The sequence below is a fragment of the Podarcis vaucheri genome (assembly GCF_965113315.1).
Source record: "Podarcis vaucheri genome assembly, chromosome: 2".
NCBI lineage: Eukaryota > Metazoa > Chordata > Lepidosauria > Squamata > Lacertidae > Podarcis > Podarcis vaucheri.
Window position 1 is genome coordinate 97,295,240 of NC_138760.1, and position 16,189 is coordinate 97,311,428.

General features: G+C 42.0%; 1 protein-coding gene across 8 annotated transcripts in view; it reads right to left on the reverse strand.

Moving 5' to 3' along the window:
• The window catches only part of ITPR1 (inositol 1,4,5-trisphosphate receptor type 1), a 217,209-nt gene that overhangs the window by 117,272 nt on the left and 83,748 nt on the right, over positions 1–16,189 (reverse strand). For 6 of the 8 annotated variants that reach the window (XM_082209119.1, XM_082209121.1, XM_082209120.1 and 3 more), the window contains 13 exons: positions 16,018–16,101; positions 15,525–15,671; positions 14,285–14,380; positions 13,123–13,167; positions 7,651–7,805; positions 6,999–7,098; positions 6,106–6,266; positions 5,499–5,640; positions 4,442–4,600; positions 3,813–3,985; positions 2,135–2,254; positions 1,580–1,774; positions 317–568 (listed from right to left, as the gene is read on the reverse strand). In XM_082209119.1, coding sequence (XP_082065245.1) covers positions 317–568; positions 1,580–1,774; positions 2,135–2,254; positions 3,813–3,985; positions 4,442–4,600; positions 5,499–5,640; positions 6,106–6,266; positions 6,999–7,098; positions 7,651–7,805; positions 13,123–13,167; positions 14,285–14,380; positions 15,525–15,671; positions 16,018–16,101 — 1,829 coding nt within the window. The remainder of the gene's footprint in view (positions 1–316; positions 569–1,579; positions 1,775–2,134; positions 2,255–3,812; positions 3,986–4,441; positions 4,601–5,498; positions 5,641–6,105; positions 6,267–6,998; positions 7,099–7,650; positions 7,806–13,122; positions 13,168–14,284; positions 14,381–15,524; positions 15,672–16,017; positions 16,102–16,189) is intronic. The other 2 variants (XM_082209117.1, XM_082209122.1) reach the window with 1 other exon arrangement.

The window sequence follows — 16,189 nt, forward strand, 5'->3', positions numbered from 1 at the left end:
GAGGAAACTTATGGTTCTTTTCCTTTTCTTGAGTCAGTCAGAAAGTACACAGAAAACTGTCTTATGCTGAGTCAGACCACTGGTCCATCTAGCTCCATTCTGTAACATTTTTAGCATTATTATTTTTTTAAAAAATGTGGCTTCTGGAGCAAGCATTCCTGCTTTCCAAAAGCCAGCCACCAAGCAGTCACTCCTGACATTCCTGAATACGGTCTCAAAGTAGGACTGCTACAAGGCATTGTGCAAAGGAGCGAAAAAGCATCTAGGTATTTGATGGCCCTCGTTTCAGAGAACCATTTGATCACAAAATACTCACTCATCGATTGCAATTTCAGAAGGTATCTCTGACCACAACCGGGCATATTTTACTGGTGTCACTTGTTCTTGGGGATCGCGGTCAACATGCATATGCAGCATCAGCCGGCAGAACGAGGCTCTCAAGTCATAAGGCAAATTTTCATCGGACATGCAGCGAAGGATGAGATCTACATCTAGCTGGCCAGATATTTCATTTATAGCCAAGTACTGCCGATCAAGGCACATCCTAGCAAAAAGATTCAGCTGGTACCTTTGGGAGTTAGGAGAGAAGGAGAAGAGTATCATTTTGCTTGCCTGGGACTGAAAATACCTCAGAGGGAACAATACAATGCATATTCTGATGCAGCAGCAGAAATAACACTTCTTCAGGAACAGAAGTACATTAGCAGTCCATGGGAGGCTAAATTTCTCACTTCTGGACCCATTACATATATGCGGATATATATATATATATCCACATATAATTCAACATTAAGGGACGCGGGTGGCGCTGTGGGTAAAACCTCAGCGCCTAGGACTTGCCGATCGCATGGTCGGTGGTTCGAATCCCCGCGGCGGGGTGCGCTCATGTCGTTCGGTCCCAGCGCCTGCCAACCTAGCAGTTCGAAAGCACCTCCGGGTGCAAGTAGATAAATAGGTACCGCTTACCAGTGGGAAGGTAAACGGGGTTCCGTGTGCTGCGCTGGCTCGCCAGATGCAGCTTGTCACGCTGGCCACATGACCCGGAAGTGTCTGCGGACAGCGCTGGCTCCCGGCCTATAGAGTGAGATGAGCGCACAACCCTAGAGTCTGGCAAGACTGGCCCGAACGGGCAGGGGTACCTTTACCTTTACCTTTTATAATTCAACATTACTATCATTTCCTTAAATCCAATTTGAAAAATATCCCAGATGGAACTGCTGATGAACCTTTAAAAAAACTAATGTATTTTATGTATGTATTTTAGAAATTTGGACAAGTTCCACCAAACAAACATGAAGCCTCCAAACGATTTTAAGGAGTTTATAATACAAAAGTAGATTTGAACAATCAATTTTGCCAATGATCAGTGAAAAATGTAGCTTGATTGTAAAGAACCAATATCACAGCTGTATGAAACTGTTGTTATGTAAAGCATCATTTGAGAGCTATCTCTTTAACCAATTATATCAATTAACCTTGAAGTCTTCTAGAAGCTGGTTAACATTACAAATAGCTAGAGTCAGTTGTCTATACACTTCAGGTTACACTGCTGTAGCCAAATATCGCTTGCGGTGTTAACCTGTAGTAGCTGAGCACATCCCGGTCTTCCTTCTGCCCTTCTTTAGCATCCTGAGCCAGCTCTCTGATACTCTTACTGCGGACCTCTTTGTTGCTGTCTCTCCAGAATAACCAGACTTCTTCCTCATCCTCACCAACCTCCAATGAATTCTCTCCAGACGACAGCTCTTCAAATTCAAACCGAGACAGGACCAGTCTAAGAATTGAGCAAAAGTGAAAAGCAATGATTTATATGAAATATCTTAATGAAGCCACACAAGTTTCTTCTATTTGTTATCAGAAAGCCATTTTCTACCAGCCAACACTACATCCACACTACATACACCTTGGCGTAGGATAAAGGCTTTTGTTAATTTTAAATCTACTTCATGACACACCTACTTCTAGGATTAAAAGATTGAAGAATCCATTGTTCCATCAAAAATAATAATCTACATATTATCTGTATTTTCCCCAAATTGAAGGGAAATTTTTGTGTGTGTCATTACTGTCAGGCTCAGACTGCCACAATCTTCTGATTTCTAAAAGAAAGTTCTTGAAAAACACCTCAACTTACTTGGTTTCAATGAGTATGTCTGCATTTGCTGGGTTTAACACAGCTTTACAAATCAGCTCCTGGGTCACCGGAATAGATTTGTTCATGGACACACAAAGATCTGAAAGGTAATCCAAGAACCTAATGGGAAAGGAAAGCCAAAGCCCATTAAACTTTGTACAGTGTTTCAAATGCTAAAGAGCTGTATTAAGGAAGGTGATAAAATATACCTCCCCCCCGCCAGGCCCTCAAAAGATTAAGGCATAGGGTGTGCAACTAATAACTTACCAGATGCACCTAACCTACCGAATCATTTCTTGTCATCAGACATCTCATTTTTAAAATCTCATTTTCTACAAAAAAAAGTATTTTAAAAAATCATAAAGTCAAAGAATTGTAAAATTAGAAGGGATCCCAGGGGTCATCTAGTCCAACCCCCTGCAACGTAGGGATCTTAACTAAAGCAGCTATGACAGATGGCCATCCAACCTCTGCTTAAAAACCTCCAAGGAAGGAGAGTCCACCACTTCCTGAGTGAGAGCATTCCACTGTCAAACAGCTCATACCATCAGAAAGTTGTTTGTGGTATTGAGTTGGAATTTGCCTTGAATCCATTGGTTTGGGCCTACCCAGTGCTCTTTTTAATTTTTTTTATTTTAGAAAGAACCATTAAGTAGTTGCAGCAAATGCCACACTTTTAACATCTGAAGAAAAACAAAGGTGTTGTTACTACATATCCTTGAGTATCCCCCCTCAAAAAAGCAAACCGGTCCTACCCTCCAGAGCAGGAGAGAACAAGCTTGCTTCATCTTTCAGGTGACAGCCCTTTAGATATTTAAAGATGGCTATCACAGCTCCTTGGACGCGGGTGGCGCTGTGGGTAAAACCTCAGTGCCTAGGACTTGCCGATCGTATGGTCGGCGGTTCAAATCCCCGCGGCGGGGTGAGCTCCCGTCGTTCGGTCCCAGCTCCTGCCCACCTAGCAGTTCGAAAGCACCCCTAAGTGCAAGTAGATAAATAGGGACCGCTTTATAGCGGGAAGGTAAACGGCGTTTCCGTGTGCTGCGCTGGTGCTGGCTCGCCAGAGCAGCTTCGTCACGCTGGCCACGTGACCCGGAAGTGTCTCCCGGCCTATAGAGTGAGATGAGCGCGCAACCCTAGAGTTGGACACGACTGGCCCGTACGAGCAGGGGTACCTTGACCTTTACCTTATCACAGCTCCTCTCAGTCTCCTCTTTCCCAGGCTAAGCATACCCAACTTCCTCAACTGTTCTTCATAAGGCTAGGTTTCATCATGACTCCCACGAAACCAGTGTTTATTCATTTTTGAATCAGCAGTAGATTTCATCCCATTAGGCTGCATCCAGACATTATAACACATAACAGATGTGACCCCAAAAGTATTCACTGGGTGTCTGCTGACAACAACACAGGGCACAGGCACTGATAATAACCCCTACGTACCTGTAGCAATAACCCCTTAGATAACTTATGTTGCGCCCCTTGTGCATCATTACAACTCATGACATTGTGTGGAAAGCTCACAAGTGTTGGCATGTCAATTTCTCCAAGCAGAAAGACCCAGGCAGGCATGAAAACAGACTACTGACCAATCATTCAGGTAGTTTCAGAAAACCTACAGGAGTGTTTATGCACCATTTATTTTGTCTAATCAGTAGAAGGAAGAGTCTTCTCTTACCTCGGCTCTCTGTTTTTCCTTACAAGGCTAACAAAGGTATCAATCTCAGCAGCAGTAATGTGCTTCTCCAACAGCTTGCGGTTATTATGGAGCAGTGCTGTTATGGTGTCTTCTGCCAAGACGTCATACCCAATTTGCTTCTGCATAAAGCCAAACTGCTTGGCTATATATTCCTTGCAAAGAGAAAGTGGGTGGGGTGGAGAGAGAGAGAGAGAGAGAGAGAGAGAGAGAGAGAGAGAGAGACTAGATGCTTACATCACTTAAAAACCATTAGAGTGAAAGGAAATGTGAAATTATCCATTTATGTTGATTTCTTGATGTGATTTTTTGTTTTTAAGAAAAGACTACTGAAAGCAGGGTGTGCATGATCCTTTTGTCATATGAACTGCCTGGTCTAACTTGGATCTGCAGTTCCAGCTTGCAGTCAGCCCAATTGTTCTTTGCGTAAGTCATAGTTTTTTAACGATTTGGGTTTAACAGCAAACAATTATTCTTATTGATCATTATTGGGTGGTGGTGGGGAGGCTAGAGAATGTAAATGATTCAAAAGCCTTTACACCAAGCAGTTCAGTTGTCCTTTTTGGTTACATTTTAGAAACACACCAGACTGCCTCAAACTCCTTGCTAACCTGGTTCTTCCTGTAGTCTTGTTGGGAGTGTCTCAAAACTCTGTAACAGAGCCGACATATGTGTCTGAAAGGAGCGTGGCGTTGGTCTCCAAGTTCTTCTAGTCTCAGCATTGGTCCATCTCCGCAGTCAGTAAATGGTGCTTGTAACAGCTTGAATATCTGGCAAATTATTTTAGAAAGAAAGAAGAAATTAATCAGCATTAATATTGCAGCACTAGAACCATGAATATCATCGACACAGAGTCTTGCCTTAGGTTTATTATGAGATTGAAGTGATCCTATCTACTGACAGCCACTTCCCTTTCAGCAGAGGCCGTGTCTACATGCCAGGATCCTTGCCTACAGCAACTAATCACATGATGGAGAAGCCTATATTGCCAAGCTGCTAAACCCCATCCATATGCAAATTAGCATTTTAAAAAATAGGCTTCTGAGCATGGCAGGTGACACCAGACAAGCAAACTTCCCCTTATAATCAGTTATATAAGGGCTGGTTCACATGTTACAGTAGACCATGGTTAAAGGTTTACCAAGAATGAGCAGACTGATTTACTTCATTCCTCTCCTAACATGAGTGGGAGCTATAAGCCACACTCCTTGGCTGAGTGTTATGCCCAAATCAAGTATCATAGTTTGCTTTGCTCACACCATAACCGGGAAGTCAACAAGAACAATCATTGGCTTTAGATCATGTTTGCATGGAGCAAATATTCATTACTGTCATGCACTGGGCTGACACTTTTTCATAGAGATATTACCTATGACTTCAACTTCTCTCCCCCAGTTAGCATACACCCATCACTGTAGATGTGAACTTCAGATATTTGCCCCACTATTCACAACTTACATTGAACAGCATTTGATATTTTGTCGCCCATTTATTCAGGGTCCAATTTCACAAATAATTCTCAATTGAAATCTGGGATTCTGGCCAGGGATTTATGTTGCAGCATCTCTATTTACAAGCCCCTTATCCCAAGAAGTCCAGACCACCAGCTATTTTATTTGTGACATCTATGTCATCAGAAACAACCTTATTAAACACAATTTACTGTACCTGTTTCAAAATATTTTGCTCTCTCATTAGCTTTTGTCGTTCTCTGTTTGGCTTTGAGAACATGACTTCAAGCACATCTTGTCCAGAATTTGTTCCACCGGTAACAAAATATACCAAATCTTCCAGCAACTTTGTAACAGACCTACAGTTCGTTTGTTTTGAAAGAAAATCCTAGCTGTTAATCCAAAATATAATATGAACAGTGAAAATATCAGCCTCTTAAAAGCCACTGAGTTACAATGAAGAAAAGATACATTTAAAAGTTCAAAGTTATATTTTGATTAATTCTTGAAGGGGTTGTTAAATTCATAGGTATGAAAGAAATTGGTACAAGAAACTCATGCAACATTACAACATGTAACAGTTTTATTATTGACTCCTTTTCTAACAATCCCTAGCATGTTTTAAAAACTAAAAATAAATTGATGCTTATTGTTGCAAACACTCCTACTCTGTGACATCCACCTGAAAAGCAGTATATAAGTAACTTAAATATTAAATGAATGAATGAAATAAACAAAGCTGCCTTCTCTGTCTTTCAACCTTCGTCTTATGTTGGAGAACATCTTTTTCCCATTAAGAAGCTCGCATTATTATTTTTCCTTACCTCCGTTCATTCTGGGTTATTGTCCCCTTTTCCAACTTGCCAGCAATGGAACCCAATACTTTGCTTGCGTCATTTGCAAAATCCAAGTCTCGGACTTCTGCAGGAGAAACTGGTACTATAGCAAAAGCTTCTTTGTCTTCTTTTACTGGAGAGGTGCCAATCTTTAAAAACAAGGCAATTTTAGTCACAATCTCACAGAGAAAATGCTTTTGTAATGAAGACCCTAGGGAAACAATGCTCAGGTTCTCCAAACATTATTGTGAAATTGTGGTAGGAATAGTTCCATTACCACAATAGGCAATTCATTGTCTTTAATTATCATAGTTCAAGCCAAACTCATTGCTTCAGATTCTTCAGGGTTTTTTTTAGTGAATATTCTACTATTATCCATTGGATTTTATTTTATTTTTTAATTATGGGCTATGATCTGACTTCTGTTTTCCCCTTTGACTCTAGTGCTAAACCAGAAAAAAGCAGCGGGGACGAGGAAGATGATTTGTTAACCACTTTGTTATCTTTTCTGATGAAAAGCAGTACATCAATGCTTGAAATAAATAATTGGATGAGAGACTAGCTACTATAAGGGTTTAAGTGTTGAGACAGTAGAGGGACTTGTCGTTAGACAAATGGACAAGCACTCAGCATGAGTATCGTACCTGATACACAAAAACCTTTGCAAGGTCTTCCAAGAGATACTTATTTCTTTCAATTTAAGATGAAAAGTGTTAATTTATATTCTTCTACTATTCCATTTTAATAATGGACTGGGGTTGTGCCCAAGCAATGCTGTGTGAATCATGTCCTAAATAAGAATTCATCAGTGTCTTCTCTGAAATAGCTTTATTGGTAGCAGAAGAGATGAGATACAGATGAGATTTCATTGCATGACTTACTTTAAGCATCACGGGTTTTTCTTCCTCTTTATCAATGGGGATATTTGTGCTGTGAACCCAGGTATTTGTACACAGATGTCTAAGTCTGACATAGGAGTTCCTAAAAAGAACCAGGTATTATTTATATTATTAAGCTCCTCAGTAAGCCAATACTTTTCAAATAAAAACAACACCTTTGGAATCTCCTTTTAATTTTTTACTTGCAAGGTTTTATTTCAACTAGAATATGAAATGCAGCCAAGTCTTAAATTGCAAGGTATTCAGTATGTAATGACTTCTAGGAAGCCTGATTCACTATTCCAAATGATCTTTCCCAGGTACAAACCGGATGCTAGTTGAAGAGCTGTAATGTGACACTGTTTTTTTTAAGGTGGGATCCAGCGTTGTGCTGGGAGCTGCAATGCTTCATCCTGCAGCCCTCAGCTATTCCAGAGGGGGGGGGCCAACTCACTGGCACAGATTTTGGGGGAGTGCTGTTTCCTAGCCATAAACACATCAAGGAAGCACTGGAAAATAAGTCACAATTTGTTTCTGCAAAAGTGCTGCCTTTTGTAACTGTCTGCCACAGCTATCTAAGATTGCCTGGCAAATGGTCAGGCATTTTAAAGTCTCACAACAGCTGCAGACACCTTCATCATTTATAACATCATACCTTGGGACAAGGCTGTCTCCCCCTCGTAAAGTAGTGGGGTCAAGCTCAAAGATGGAAGAGATATCATTTCCTTCAGGCACAGAGACTAAAGAGTATGCCATCTTCTCTGGAGTATTATGCAAGCCCCTTCTGGCTGCATCCTGGTCAGGATCCAGCTGTGGAAGAAATTGCAAATCAAATCAACATTGCAAAGCTGCCTGCCCAGGCTGGAAGGCAGAGCACCTCATGGTTATAACTGAAGCATTTCAAATATAGATACAGGCACAAAAACTCAATGGCACATCACAATCTAATAGGGTTAACTAGAACTGGGCAGAAGACTTAGAAGCTACAGTAAACCATCAAGCTGGGTTGTGTCAAAGTCACTGAGAAGCCAAGACATAGCCTAGGTTTTTCCAGAGCCCCTCAGTCTCCTAGAAAGGACAATTCTACCCAAGTTAGGCAACCCAAATGACAGCTGCCAAGTTTTGGCAACCAACAATTAATTCATATTTGTTCTCATTGTTTTAAGGGCAAGTTGATATCTGCTTGACCCCTGAATTCCGTTTGTGTAGGGAGAGGCATTTTTTGGCCAAATCCTCATTGCCTCTGCAGCCCCCTGAAAATCTGCTCAGAGGGTTGAGGGACCCTTTGGAGGAGGATGAAAGGTGATGTAGAGGGCTGCAGAGAGAAGGTGGGAAATAGTGGAAATTGCCTTCCACTAAAAATAAATCTTATGAATTAAAAAAACTGAAGGTTCTTGGAAAGGTCAAGGATACAATGGGGGGGATGAATTATCTTTTCTTCAATTTTTATAATAAATATGAAGGTGCTGGACTACCCTGAGATCTGTAGCTATAAGGTGATATGTAAATTTAATTAATTAATTAATTAATTAATAACAAATATTGTTAGAAAGCTGAATTACAAGAAAGCAACGCTAAATACAAAAAGGCATATGATTTTTACTTGGCGGAAGTAACAGTTTCTATGGGTGCATGCACATAAAATAAGTAACTGCAAGTGGCTTGTCCACGCATCTTCCTAGAGGCAAACTTGAATCCGTTGCAACTCCTCCACAGAAAATGTGAACAATCCCTTCTGCAAAAGCACCTCACAATGAACTAGAAACATTGTCCAAGAAAACCATAGCGAAGAAGCACTCCGCAGCGCTGTAAGTGAAAGGAGGCAGAGGAAAAGCAAAATTCAGACCACCGCACAAATCAAGATTAAGAAAGGTAAAGCCAGCCCTTACAAAAAGTGGAGTTTGGAGTGAGGGGAGGTAATTTAGTTGAGGCACCACAAACTGCCCTTGCAGTGTATGGACGGAGCAGTAAAATGTAGACCTAGAAGAGGAAGCATAGATCACCTGTATAGATTTTGGCCCAATGTCTTGTTGAGTACACTGCCAAGTATTTCTAGTTCATAAAGAAGAGAACTTAAAAGGAGCCTGATTTGGTTGAAGACGAAATTGTGTGCAAGAGACTGACTGAGCCCTTGATGTCTTATTTTACCATATGCTTATGTATCCAGCGACCATCTCCACACCATCTCGTCTTTTCTCTTACACACACCATTACATTGTTGTAAAGGGGAAAAAATCAATTTGCCTCACACTGTGTTTATCTTGCTTATGGTCTAATCTCGCCATCTGGTGGTTAAAAGCAAGAAAAGAGGAAATAGTGCTAGTAAGACCTCCAACCTCTGTGTGTGTAAGAAACGTAGTTGTTTATTGGTTTGCACAGAGTTTCCCCTTAAGGCTTTTGGAATGTTGCTTTTTCTGTATTAGAGTAATATGTAACAGAGGAGGAGAAGATAACTATGCAGCCCTTATGCCAAGACAACAGCAGTGCCACATGGGCCTGTGCCACAATCATGGGGACCTACTGGTTCTTCCTTGTGACACAGTTACTGGCAAGACAACTCATCCTATCCCCAAAGTCCATAGCATTATGTAAATGCTGTGGACAACCTTGTTGTGCACCCTAGTGGCTCAACACCCATCTAGCAAAGTCCCCTTACCCTTGGACAGTGGGATATCATGCTCAGAGTGCACAAGCCCCCAGATGCAATCCCTGATTACACAGAAGGGCTATCAAAGAACTTCAGTCGAGAAGTAAGTTAAATTAGGCATTCCTGGGATTCCTGCTATTTTACTTGATTTAAAGCAAACCCTGGTAATAAACTGATAAAGCAAAATACCAGGCCTGTTAAATTATTCTTTCCCTCCCGAGGAGACTCTGACAGTATCTGTCAACCACAAAAGTGACCCCACCAAAACTTAGCATTTCCTACATAATGTAGTGCAAGCAAAATGTGTTGAAGCTAAAAAAGAAAATGAGGAAACTGGCAGCCATTGGGCTCTGAGCATATAAGGCAGCAAGCTCTGAACCTCAATAAGCGAGTTCTTCTCACTCTCCCATGCTGCACTTCTCCTGAACCTAAGTACTTTACCCCTCTTCCAGCTTCCATTGTTTCTGCTTTCTTATTTGAAGCATTTCTCCCAATCTAACCAAAAGGGCTCCCAGATTGGCTTACAAAAGTAATAAAAAAAGCTCCCGGCTCTCAGGCCTACAATCTAAAATAAAACACACACAAGGAAAATGTATTGTGGAGGGAGGAAGAAAAGGGTAAGTTAAGGAAGCTGGTTATTTTTAGTTACAATTCTTATAACAACCAGTGGGGATGCAGCCTGAATGGAATGGCTGAAGGCAGACTGACTCTCAGCAAAAGGGATGAAACAGACTTGCTTCACTTGTTAGCACTTTTCTCAGCATTCCCTTCATTGTCTGCTTTACAGATTGATTTCAACTTCAATTAGCATTGTCGGATTGTAAGCTGACAGGGGAATGTTGGAAATTAGACATGTTGATGACAGTGGGGATGACGGTGGGGGTGCAAGGAAAAGCAGATGGGTTCTATATTTAGATGGATGTAACTTGGACGCGGGTATCGCAGTGGGTTAAACCACAGAGCCTAGGACTTGCCGATCAGAAGGTAAGCGGTTCGAATCCCCGCAACAGGGTGAGCTCCCATTGCTCAGTCCCTGCTCCTGCCAACCTAGCAGTTCGAAAGCACATCAAAGTGCAAGTAGATAAATAGGTACCACTCCGGCAGGAAGGTAAATGGCATTTCCGTGCGCTGCTCTGGTTCGCCAGAAGCGGCTTAGTCATGCTGGTCACATGACCCAGAAGCTGTACGCCGGCTCCCTCGGCCAATAAAGTGAGATGAGTGCCGCAACCCCAGAGTCGTCCGCGACTGGACCTAATGGTCAGGGGTCCCTTTACCTTTACCCTGTTTAACACAGCTATAAAGTGGGGAAAGGGGTTTTGGGTGGAAGCAAAGGAAAGAGGGAACTACTTTAATTCCTCCCCCTTCACTAATATTTAGGTTCAGGGCTAGGTCGCTTCATGTGTGTGTTTTGAACACTCTGCAGGACCTTCTTCATAACCATATAAAAATATATATGAACAGCATTATTTTGTGCGACAGCCTATATCATGCATTCCAGGACCTTAAGTTGTAAATAGAATTTGGGTTTGACATATTAATGATGATTTCAGTGATGACTAACCCACTTTTCATGCAAAGTCCCCGGGCAGGTTATAGCAATTAAAGCAGAGTGTTTAAAACAGTTCAAAAATAACTTACAATTTCTGCTTATAGTTGCATTCCCATCCCCACTTCTCCTCCTGTCCCCCAAGTTCTGTGTTATTGCAGAAAGCAAAGCATGATAAAATGCTGGAAATAGCTATGAGCAACAAGCAGCTCTCACAGCATTAGCATGTAGAAACAGAAAGGGGAAAACCCCAAAAAAATTTTAAAAAAATTTATCTGAAATCAGCAACCTTGTAATGAAACTAACATGTTATTGAACTTCCTCAGTCTTTTTTTAGAACAGTTACAATTTTTTGATAAGTGTCCTTAAGGGCTTTTCCAAATTCCCCTGCCTTCCCCAAGTGTTCACAACTCTAAATGGGAGAGTCTCTTGTCTGGGGTGGTAATCCAATGCTGTTTGCCAGGAAGGAAACTGTCATTAGTACAGGGGAGGAAGCCAATCTTCGGTGCTGCCTCCTAAAGGTTCCCTAACCCTCTAAATCTGCTCTGGAAGGTCCTAAATGCAGGGGGAGGGGGCTGCAGGGAGGTATCTCTTAAAACCATCTCCACACACCCCCCATTCTGTTGATGTATTCCTTCAGCCAGTAAATGAGCAGCGCTGAATGAACAGCACAAAATACCCACCTCTGTGTTTTGTTGTGCACAAACCACCATTAGAAACCTTTTAATAGTTTCTGAAAGAGCTGAACAAGTCTCCTTAATTTAGCACTGAAATCATGTCCTTCTGGTTACTGACACTCCCACTGTCCTACACAATATCCTCAATCAGGAGATGGGATACAATTTCCTGTATCTATACATATACTTTCTCTGTCTCTCTCTCTCTACACACACATACACACTTCCTGAGGTCCTTTAATTACAGCATCTCACTTCCAAGTGCTTAGAACCCTGTGAAAATGCTGCTGCTCAATTCACAGACAAAGATCTGCAGTTTCACCTCCACTATTCGCACCCAATGTGCTCCCTGCACCACATAAACATTCCGAACTGCAACAGCTAGTTTGGCACATTCAAATGCTGACACACACACCCCACTATTATCCATACATTGGAGACATGACCTTCAACCTCCTACAGTCTGGAGGACAATCAGCATCTGCATATACCATACTTCTTAAAGAGTAATTCAGGAGTGGGGAACATTCAGCTCCTTGTTTTTTCTGGTCATGCAGCACAGAAAATGCTTGCTCACTGTTCTGGAAACTTATCAACAGACACATCGTTTATTACAAGCAAGATTCGAGAGTGACTACAATTTCAATGGAGGGATATAGTTTCCCTGTTTCTAAGGTAGAGAAACACTGTTCTAACCAAGTTGTAAGAAGGGCTTTATAACATGCTTGGATAAATAAAGGTGAGATTACAGCAGGCAGAAGGATAGCAGATTTGTTTAGCTAGATATCTTACCTAGGTAATTAAAGATTACCACAGCCCAGTATCACTGGAGACGGCAGTGGAAAATGCCATGTTAAATACGTTATCAATTATGAGGTTAACAAAAAGCTGCAATACTAACCCTGCTGAATTCAATTGGACTTAATTCTGAGTAGACATGGTTAGGATTGCACAGTAAGCTTTGATTTGTCTACATGCTTGCCAATCATACCAGGGCCTGTGTCAACACCAGTGCTCAAATTACAGGGGGCAGGCGGGGCTTAGCCCCCTTATTTTTTGTGCTGCCCCCTTAGAGACTTACTTTAGAAACTCTAGAAGCATATCAGGGGCATAATTTAGCTAACATTTGGGGGGGTAGGCAGGGGTTGAGTTTGTGGATTTCATTAAGGGCCCCCTTAACTTCCAATCCCCCAATAATTTGAGCACTGGTCAGCACCCCTTGATTAGAGGCAAGAGGATACTCTTGCCTATACTTACTGAGGACTGACATTCCTGGTAATCTTCCACATAGTCAGGATTTACCTGATGGAAGAGAATCACAAGCAGGTCAAAACAACAACTAGCTCCCCCCCCCCCGCCCAAAATCTATAACACAGTACGCAATGAGCATAAATAAATTCATAAAATGCTAACATAGCCGTGCTAAGGCAAGCCACTCACAAAAGCAAGCTAAGCAACTGTAAGGCTAAAGCAAAATAAAAAAGAAAAACCCATCAGTGTAGTGTGCTGGCTCAGCTCTTTAATATGAGCAAATTTGTGCAGGACATAGGAAGAGCTTGCTGGATCAGACCAATGACCCGTCTAAGTCCACCATCCTGCTCTAACAGTGGCAAACCAGATGCACGTGAGAAACCTGCAAGCGGGACAAGAATACAACAGCTCTCTGGCCACCTGTGGTTCCCAGCAAGTGGTATTCAAAGGCATATTGCCTCTGACAGTGGAGGTAGAACACAGCCATTGTGACTGTCGCTAGCCTTGTGGCTCCATCAATTTGTCTAATGCTCTTTTAAAGACATCCAAGTTGGTGGCCCATGGCTGCCTTCCGTCGGATAGTGTTCCGTTGACTAACTATGTGCTATGTGAAGAACTTCCTTTTATCTGTCCCGAGTCTTCCAACATTCAGCCTTCATCGGATGCCCATGAGTTTTAGTGTTATGTGAGAGGGAGAAAAACTTTTCTGTATCCACTTTCTCCATGCAATGCATCATTTTATAAACTTGTATTACGGTACCTGTCACTCGTCTTTTCTCTAAACTGAAAAGTCCCAAAGGCAGCAACTTTTCCTCACAGCGGAATAGCTCCACCCCCTTGGTTATTTTGGCGGCCCTTTTCTAACTCTACAACATCTTTTTTGAGGTGACTGTATCAACCATTTTAAGATATCACAGTTTTCAGGGCACTTATTTATTAAAGTACATCCACAGAACTCTATAGTAGGAAAGTCACTTATGGAGAGAGTTTAGTGTTTGTTTCAAGCTTAATTCAAAGAAATGTCGGTGCTGCCTAACTTGCAACCCCTTCAGATTAAGATATTCTTTCCAAGTCTCAATTTAGTTATGCAGTACTTATCCTGAGCAACAGTACCTATAAAACAAAGGAGGAAGGCAGCATGTAAGGAAAAGGTTCTTGGGATACTGACCTCTGCAGCTAAGTAGTGTCCAGTGGCAAGATGTTTGAAACGAAAAAGGCTATTCCAATATCCAGCACCACCTCGACAAGGGTCATGTTGTACTACCTGTAACAGACACATCGTTTTTTACAAGCAAGAAGAGATGCGCTTCCAGAAACCAGAGGGTAATCAAGAGAATGGGCCAAAGCTAACAGATCGGAGGAAGAGAAGTGGGACGATCAACAAGAAAGAAGTTGTCTAAACAGCTATGACAAAATATATTTGTGATAGTGCATCTTGATAGTTTGTGATAGTGCATCTTCCTATGATGAGTAGCAATGCTACGCTGAAAGAACATTGGCACCAGTGAGTGTAAAAAGAATGGCTTGGTATCGGAGGATAGCTGCCTTGAGTGAGAGCAGAAAGGAGTGGTTCTATGACCACAGGTGAAATGGACTGAGTTCTGGAGGAAAGGGTTGTCTTTGGTGCCTGGACTCCTCGCTGAGAGATAATGTAACATCCATATTTGGGGATGTATTTGTTTGTGGAGATGTATACTGTGCATTTATTGGTGCCACAATAAATGTTGTGCAGGCAAAATGATGCTGTGAATAACAACAACAATAATAAATTTATTATTTGTACCCCGCCCATCTGGCTGGGCCTCCCCAGCCACTCTGGGCGGCCCCCAACAAAATTTCAAAACACAGAAATGCATCCGACAGTAAAAGCTTCCCTAAACAGGGCTGCCTTCAGATGTCTTCTAAAGTCTGGTAGTTGTTGTTCTCTTTGACATAATTGGTCAAGAGGAAGACTATTAAGACAACTGTGACACAACATCCTCCTAGCCTCAATAGTTTAGAGGGCTTGTTTTTAGCACCCTCTAACCTGGTCTGCAGGTGCTGCTCTGAAATGCCACTCTGGCAGGTGGAAAGGAAGTTTAAACATCAGCCTACTGCTTGAACATCAAGCCAGCCTGCACTGTGTAACAGAAATCAGGTGAGACAAGGGTGAGGGGTAAAGCTCTCCTAAAGTGTTCAACCAGCTTTCCAGGCACAACACCAGGTGTCCAGGTATCCAATCCAGTTAATAACCTGTCCTTGAGAACATGTTGCTGTTTTTGAAATATAAACAGTGTTTCCAGGTAGGGGAAAAAATATAGGATGGGAAGCACAACAAGCTTTGGTGTATATGGAGCTTTCCATCTAGGTTTTAAATAAAGGCAATACTCATAACAAACCTATTCAGAAATCTCTATTCCCATCTTTACCTCAACTTCCCACAGAGCTTTTGAGCTAGTTGCAGAAGTAGCTGACTGTCTCCCAGTGGTTCTCAGGAAGACGTGCTGCTTCTTTCTGTGCTCATCACAAGTCAGAAATTTTTCCTGCTCTGCATGAAACAACCGCACCACATCTCCCTGCAAAGGCAATGAGAAGGCAAATGGGTAGGAAGTTCAACAAATACTTTTGAAATTTAAAACCTAGCAATGAAGAAGAAGAAGAAGAGTTTGGATTTGATATCCCGCCTTTCACTCCCCTTCAGGAGTCTCAAAGCGGCTAACATTCTCCTTTCCCTTCCTCCCCCACAACAAACACTCTGTGAGGTGAGTGGGGCTGAGAGACTTCACAGAAGTGTGACTGGCCCAAGGTCACCCAGCAGCTGCATGTGCAGGAGCGGAGACGCGAACCCGGTTACCCAGATTACGTGACTACCGCTCTTAACCACTACACCACACTGGCTCACAGGTGCATTGTTCATCGTACCCCTTTCAGGATATCGTCTTTGTTATCGCTCCATTTCATAAAGAGGACTATTTTCCAACTTGTGTTGCAGTTCACCGAGTTCACCTATAACAAAAGCAAGCATAAGCAATTAAAACAGAAACATGCAGACACATGAATTGTTATGAAATACTTTTGTTCAGCTGTTGCCTTT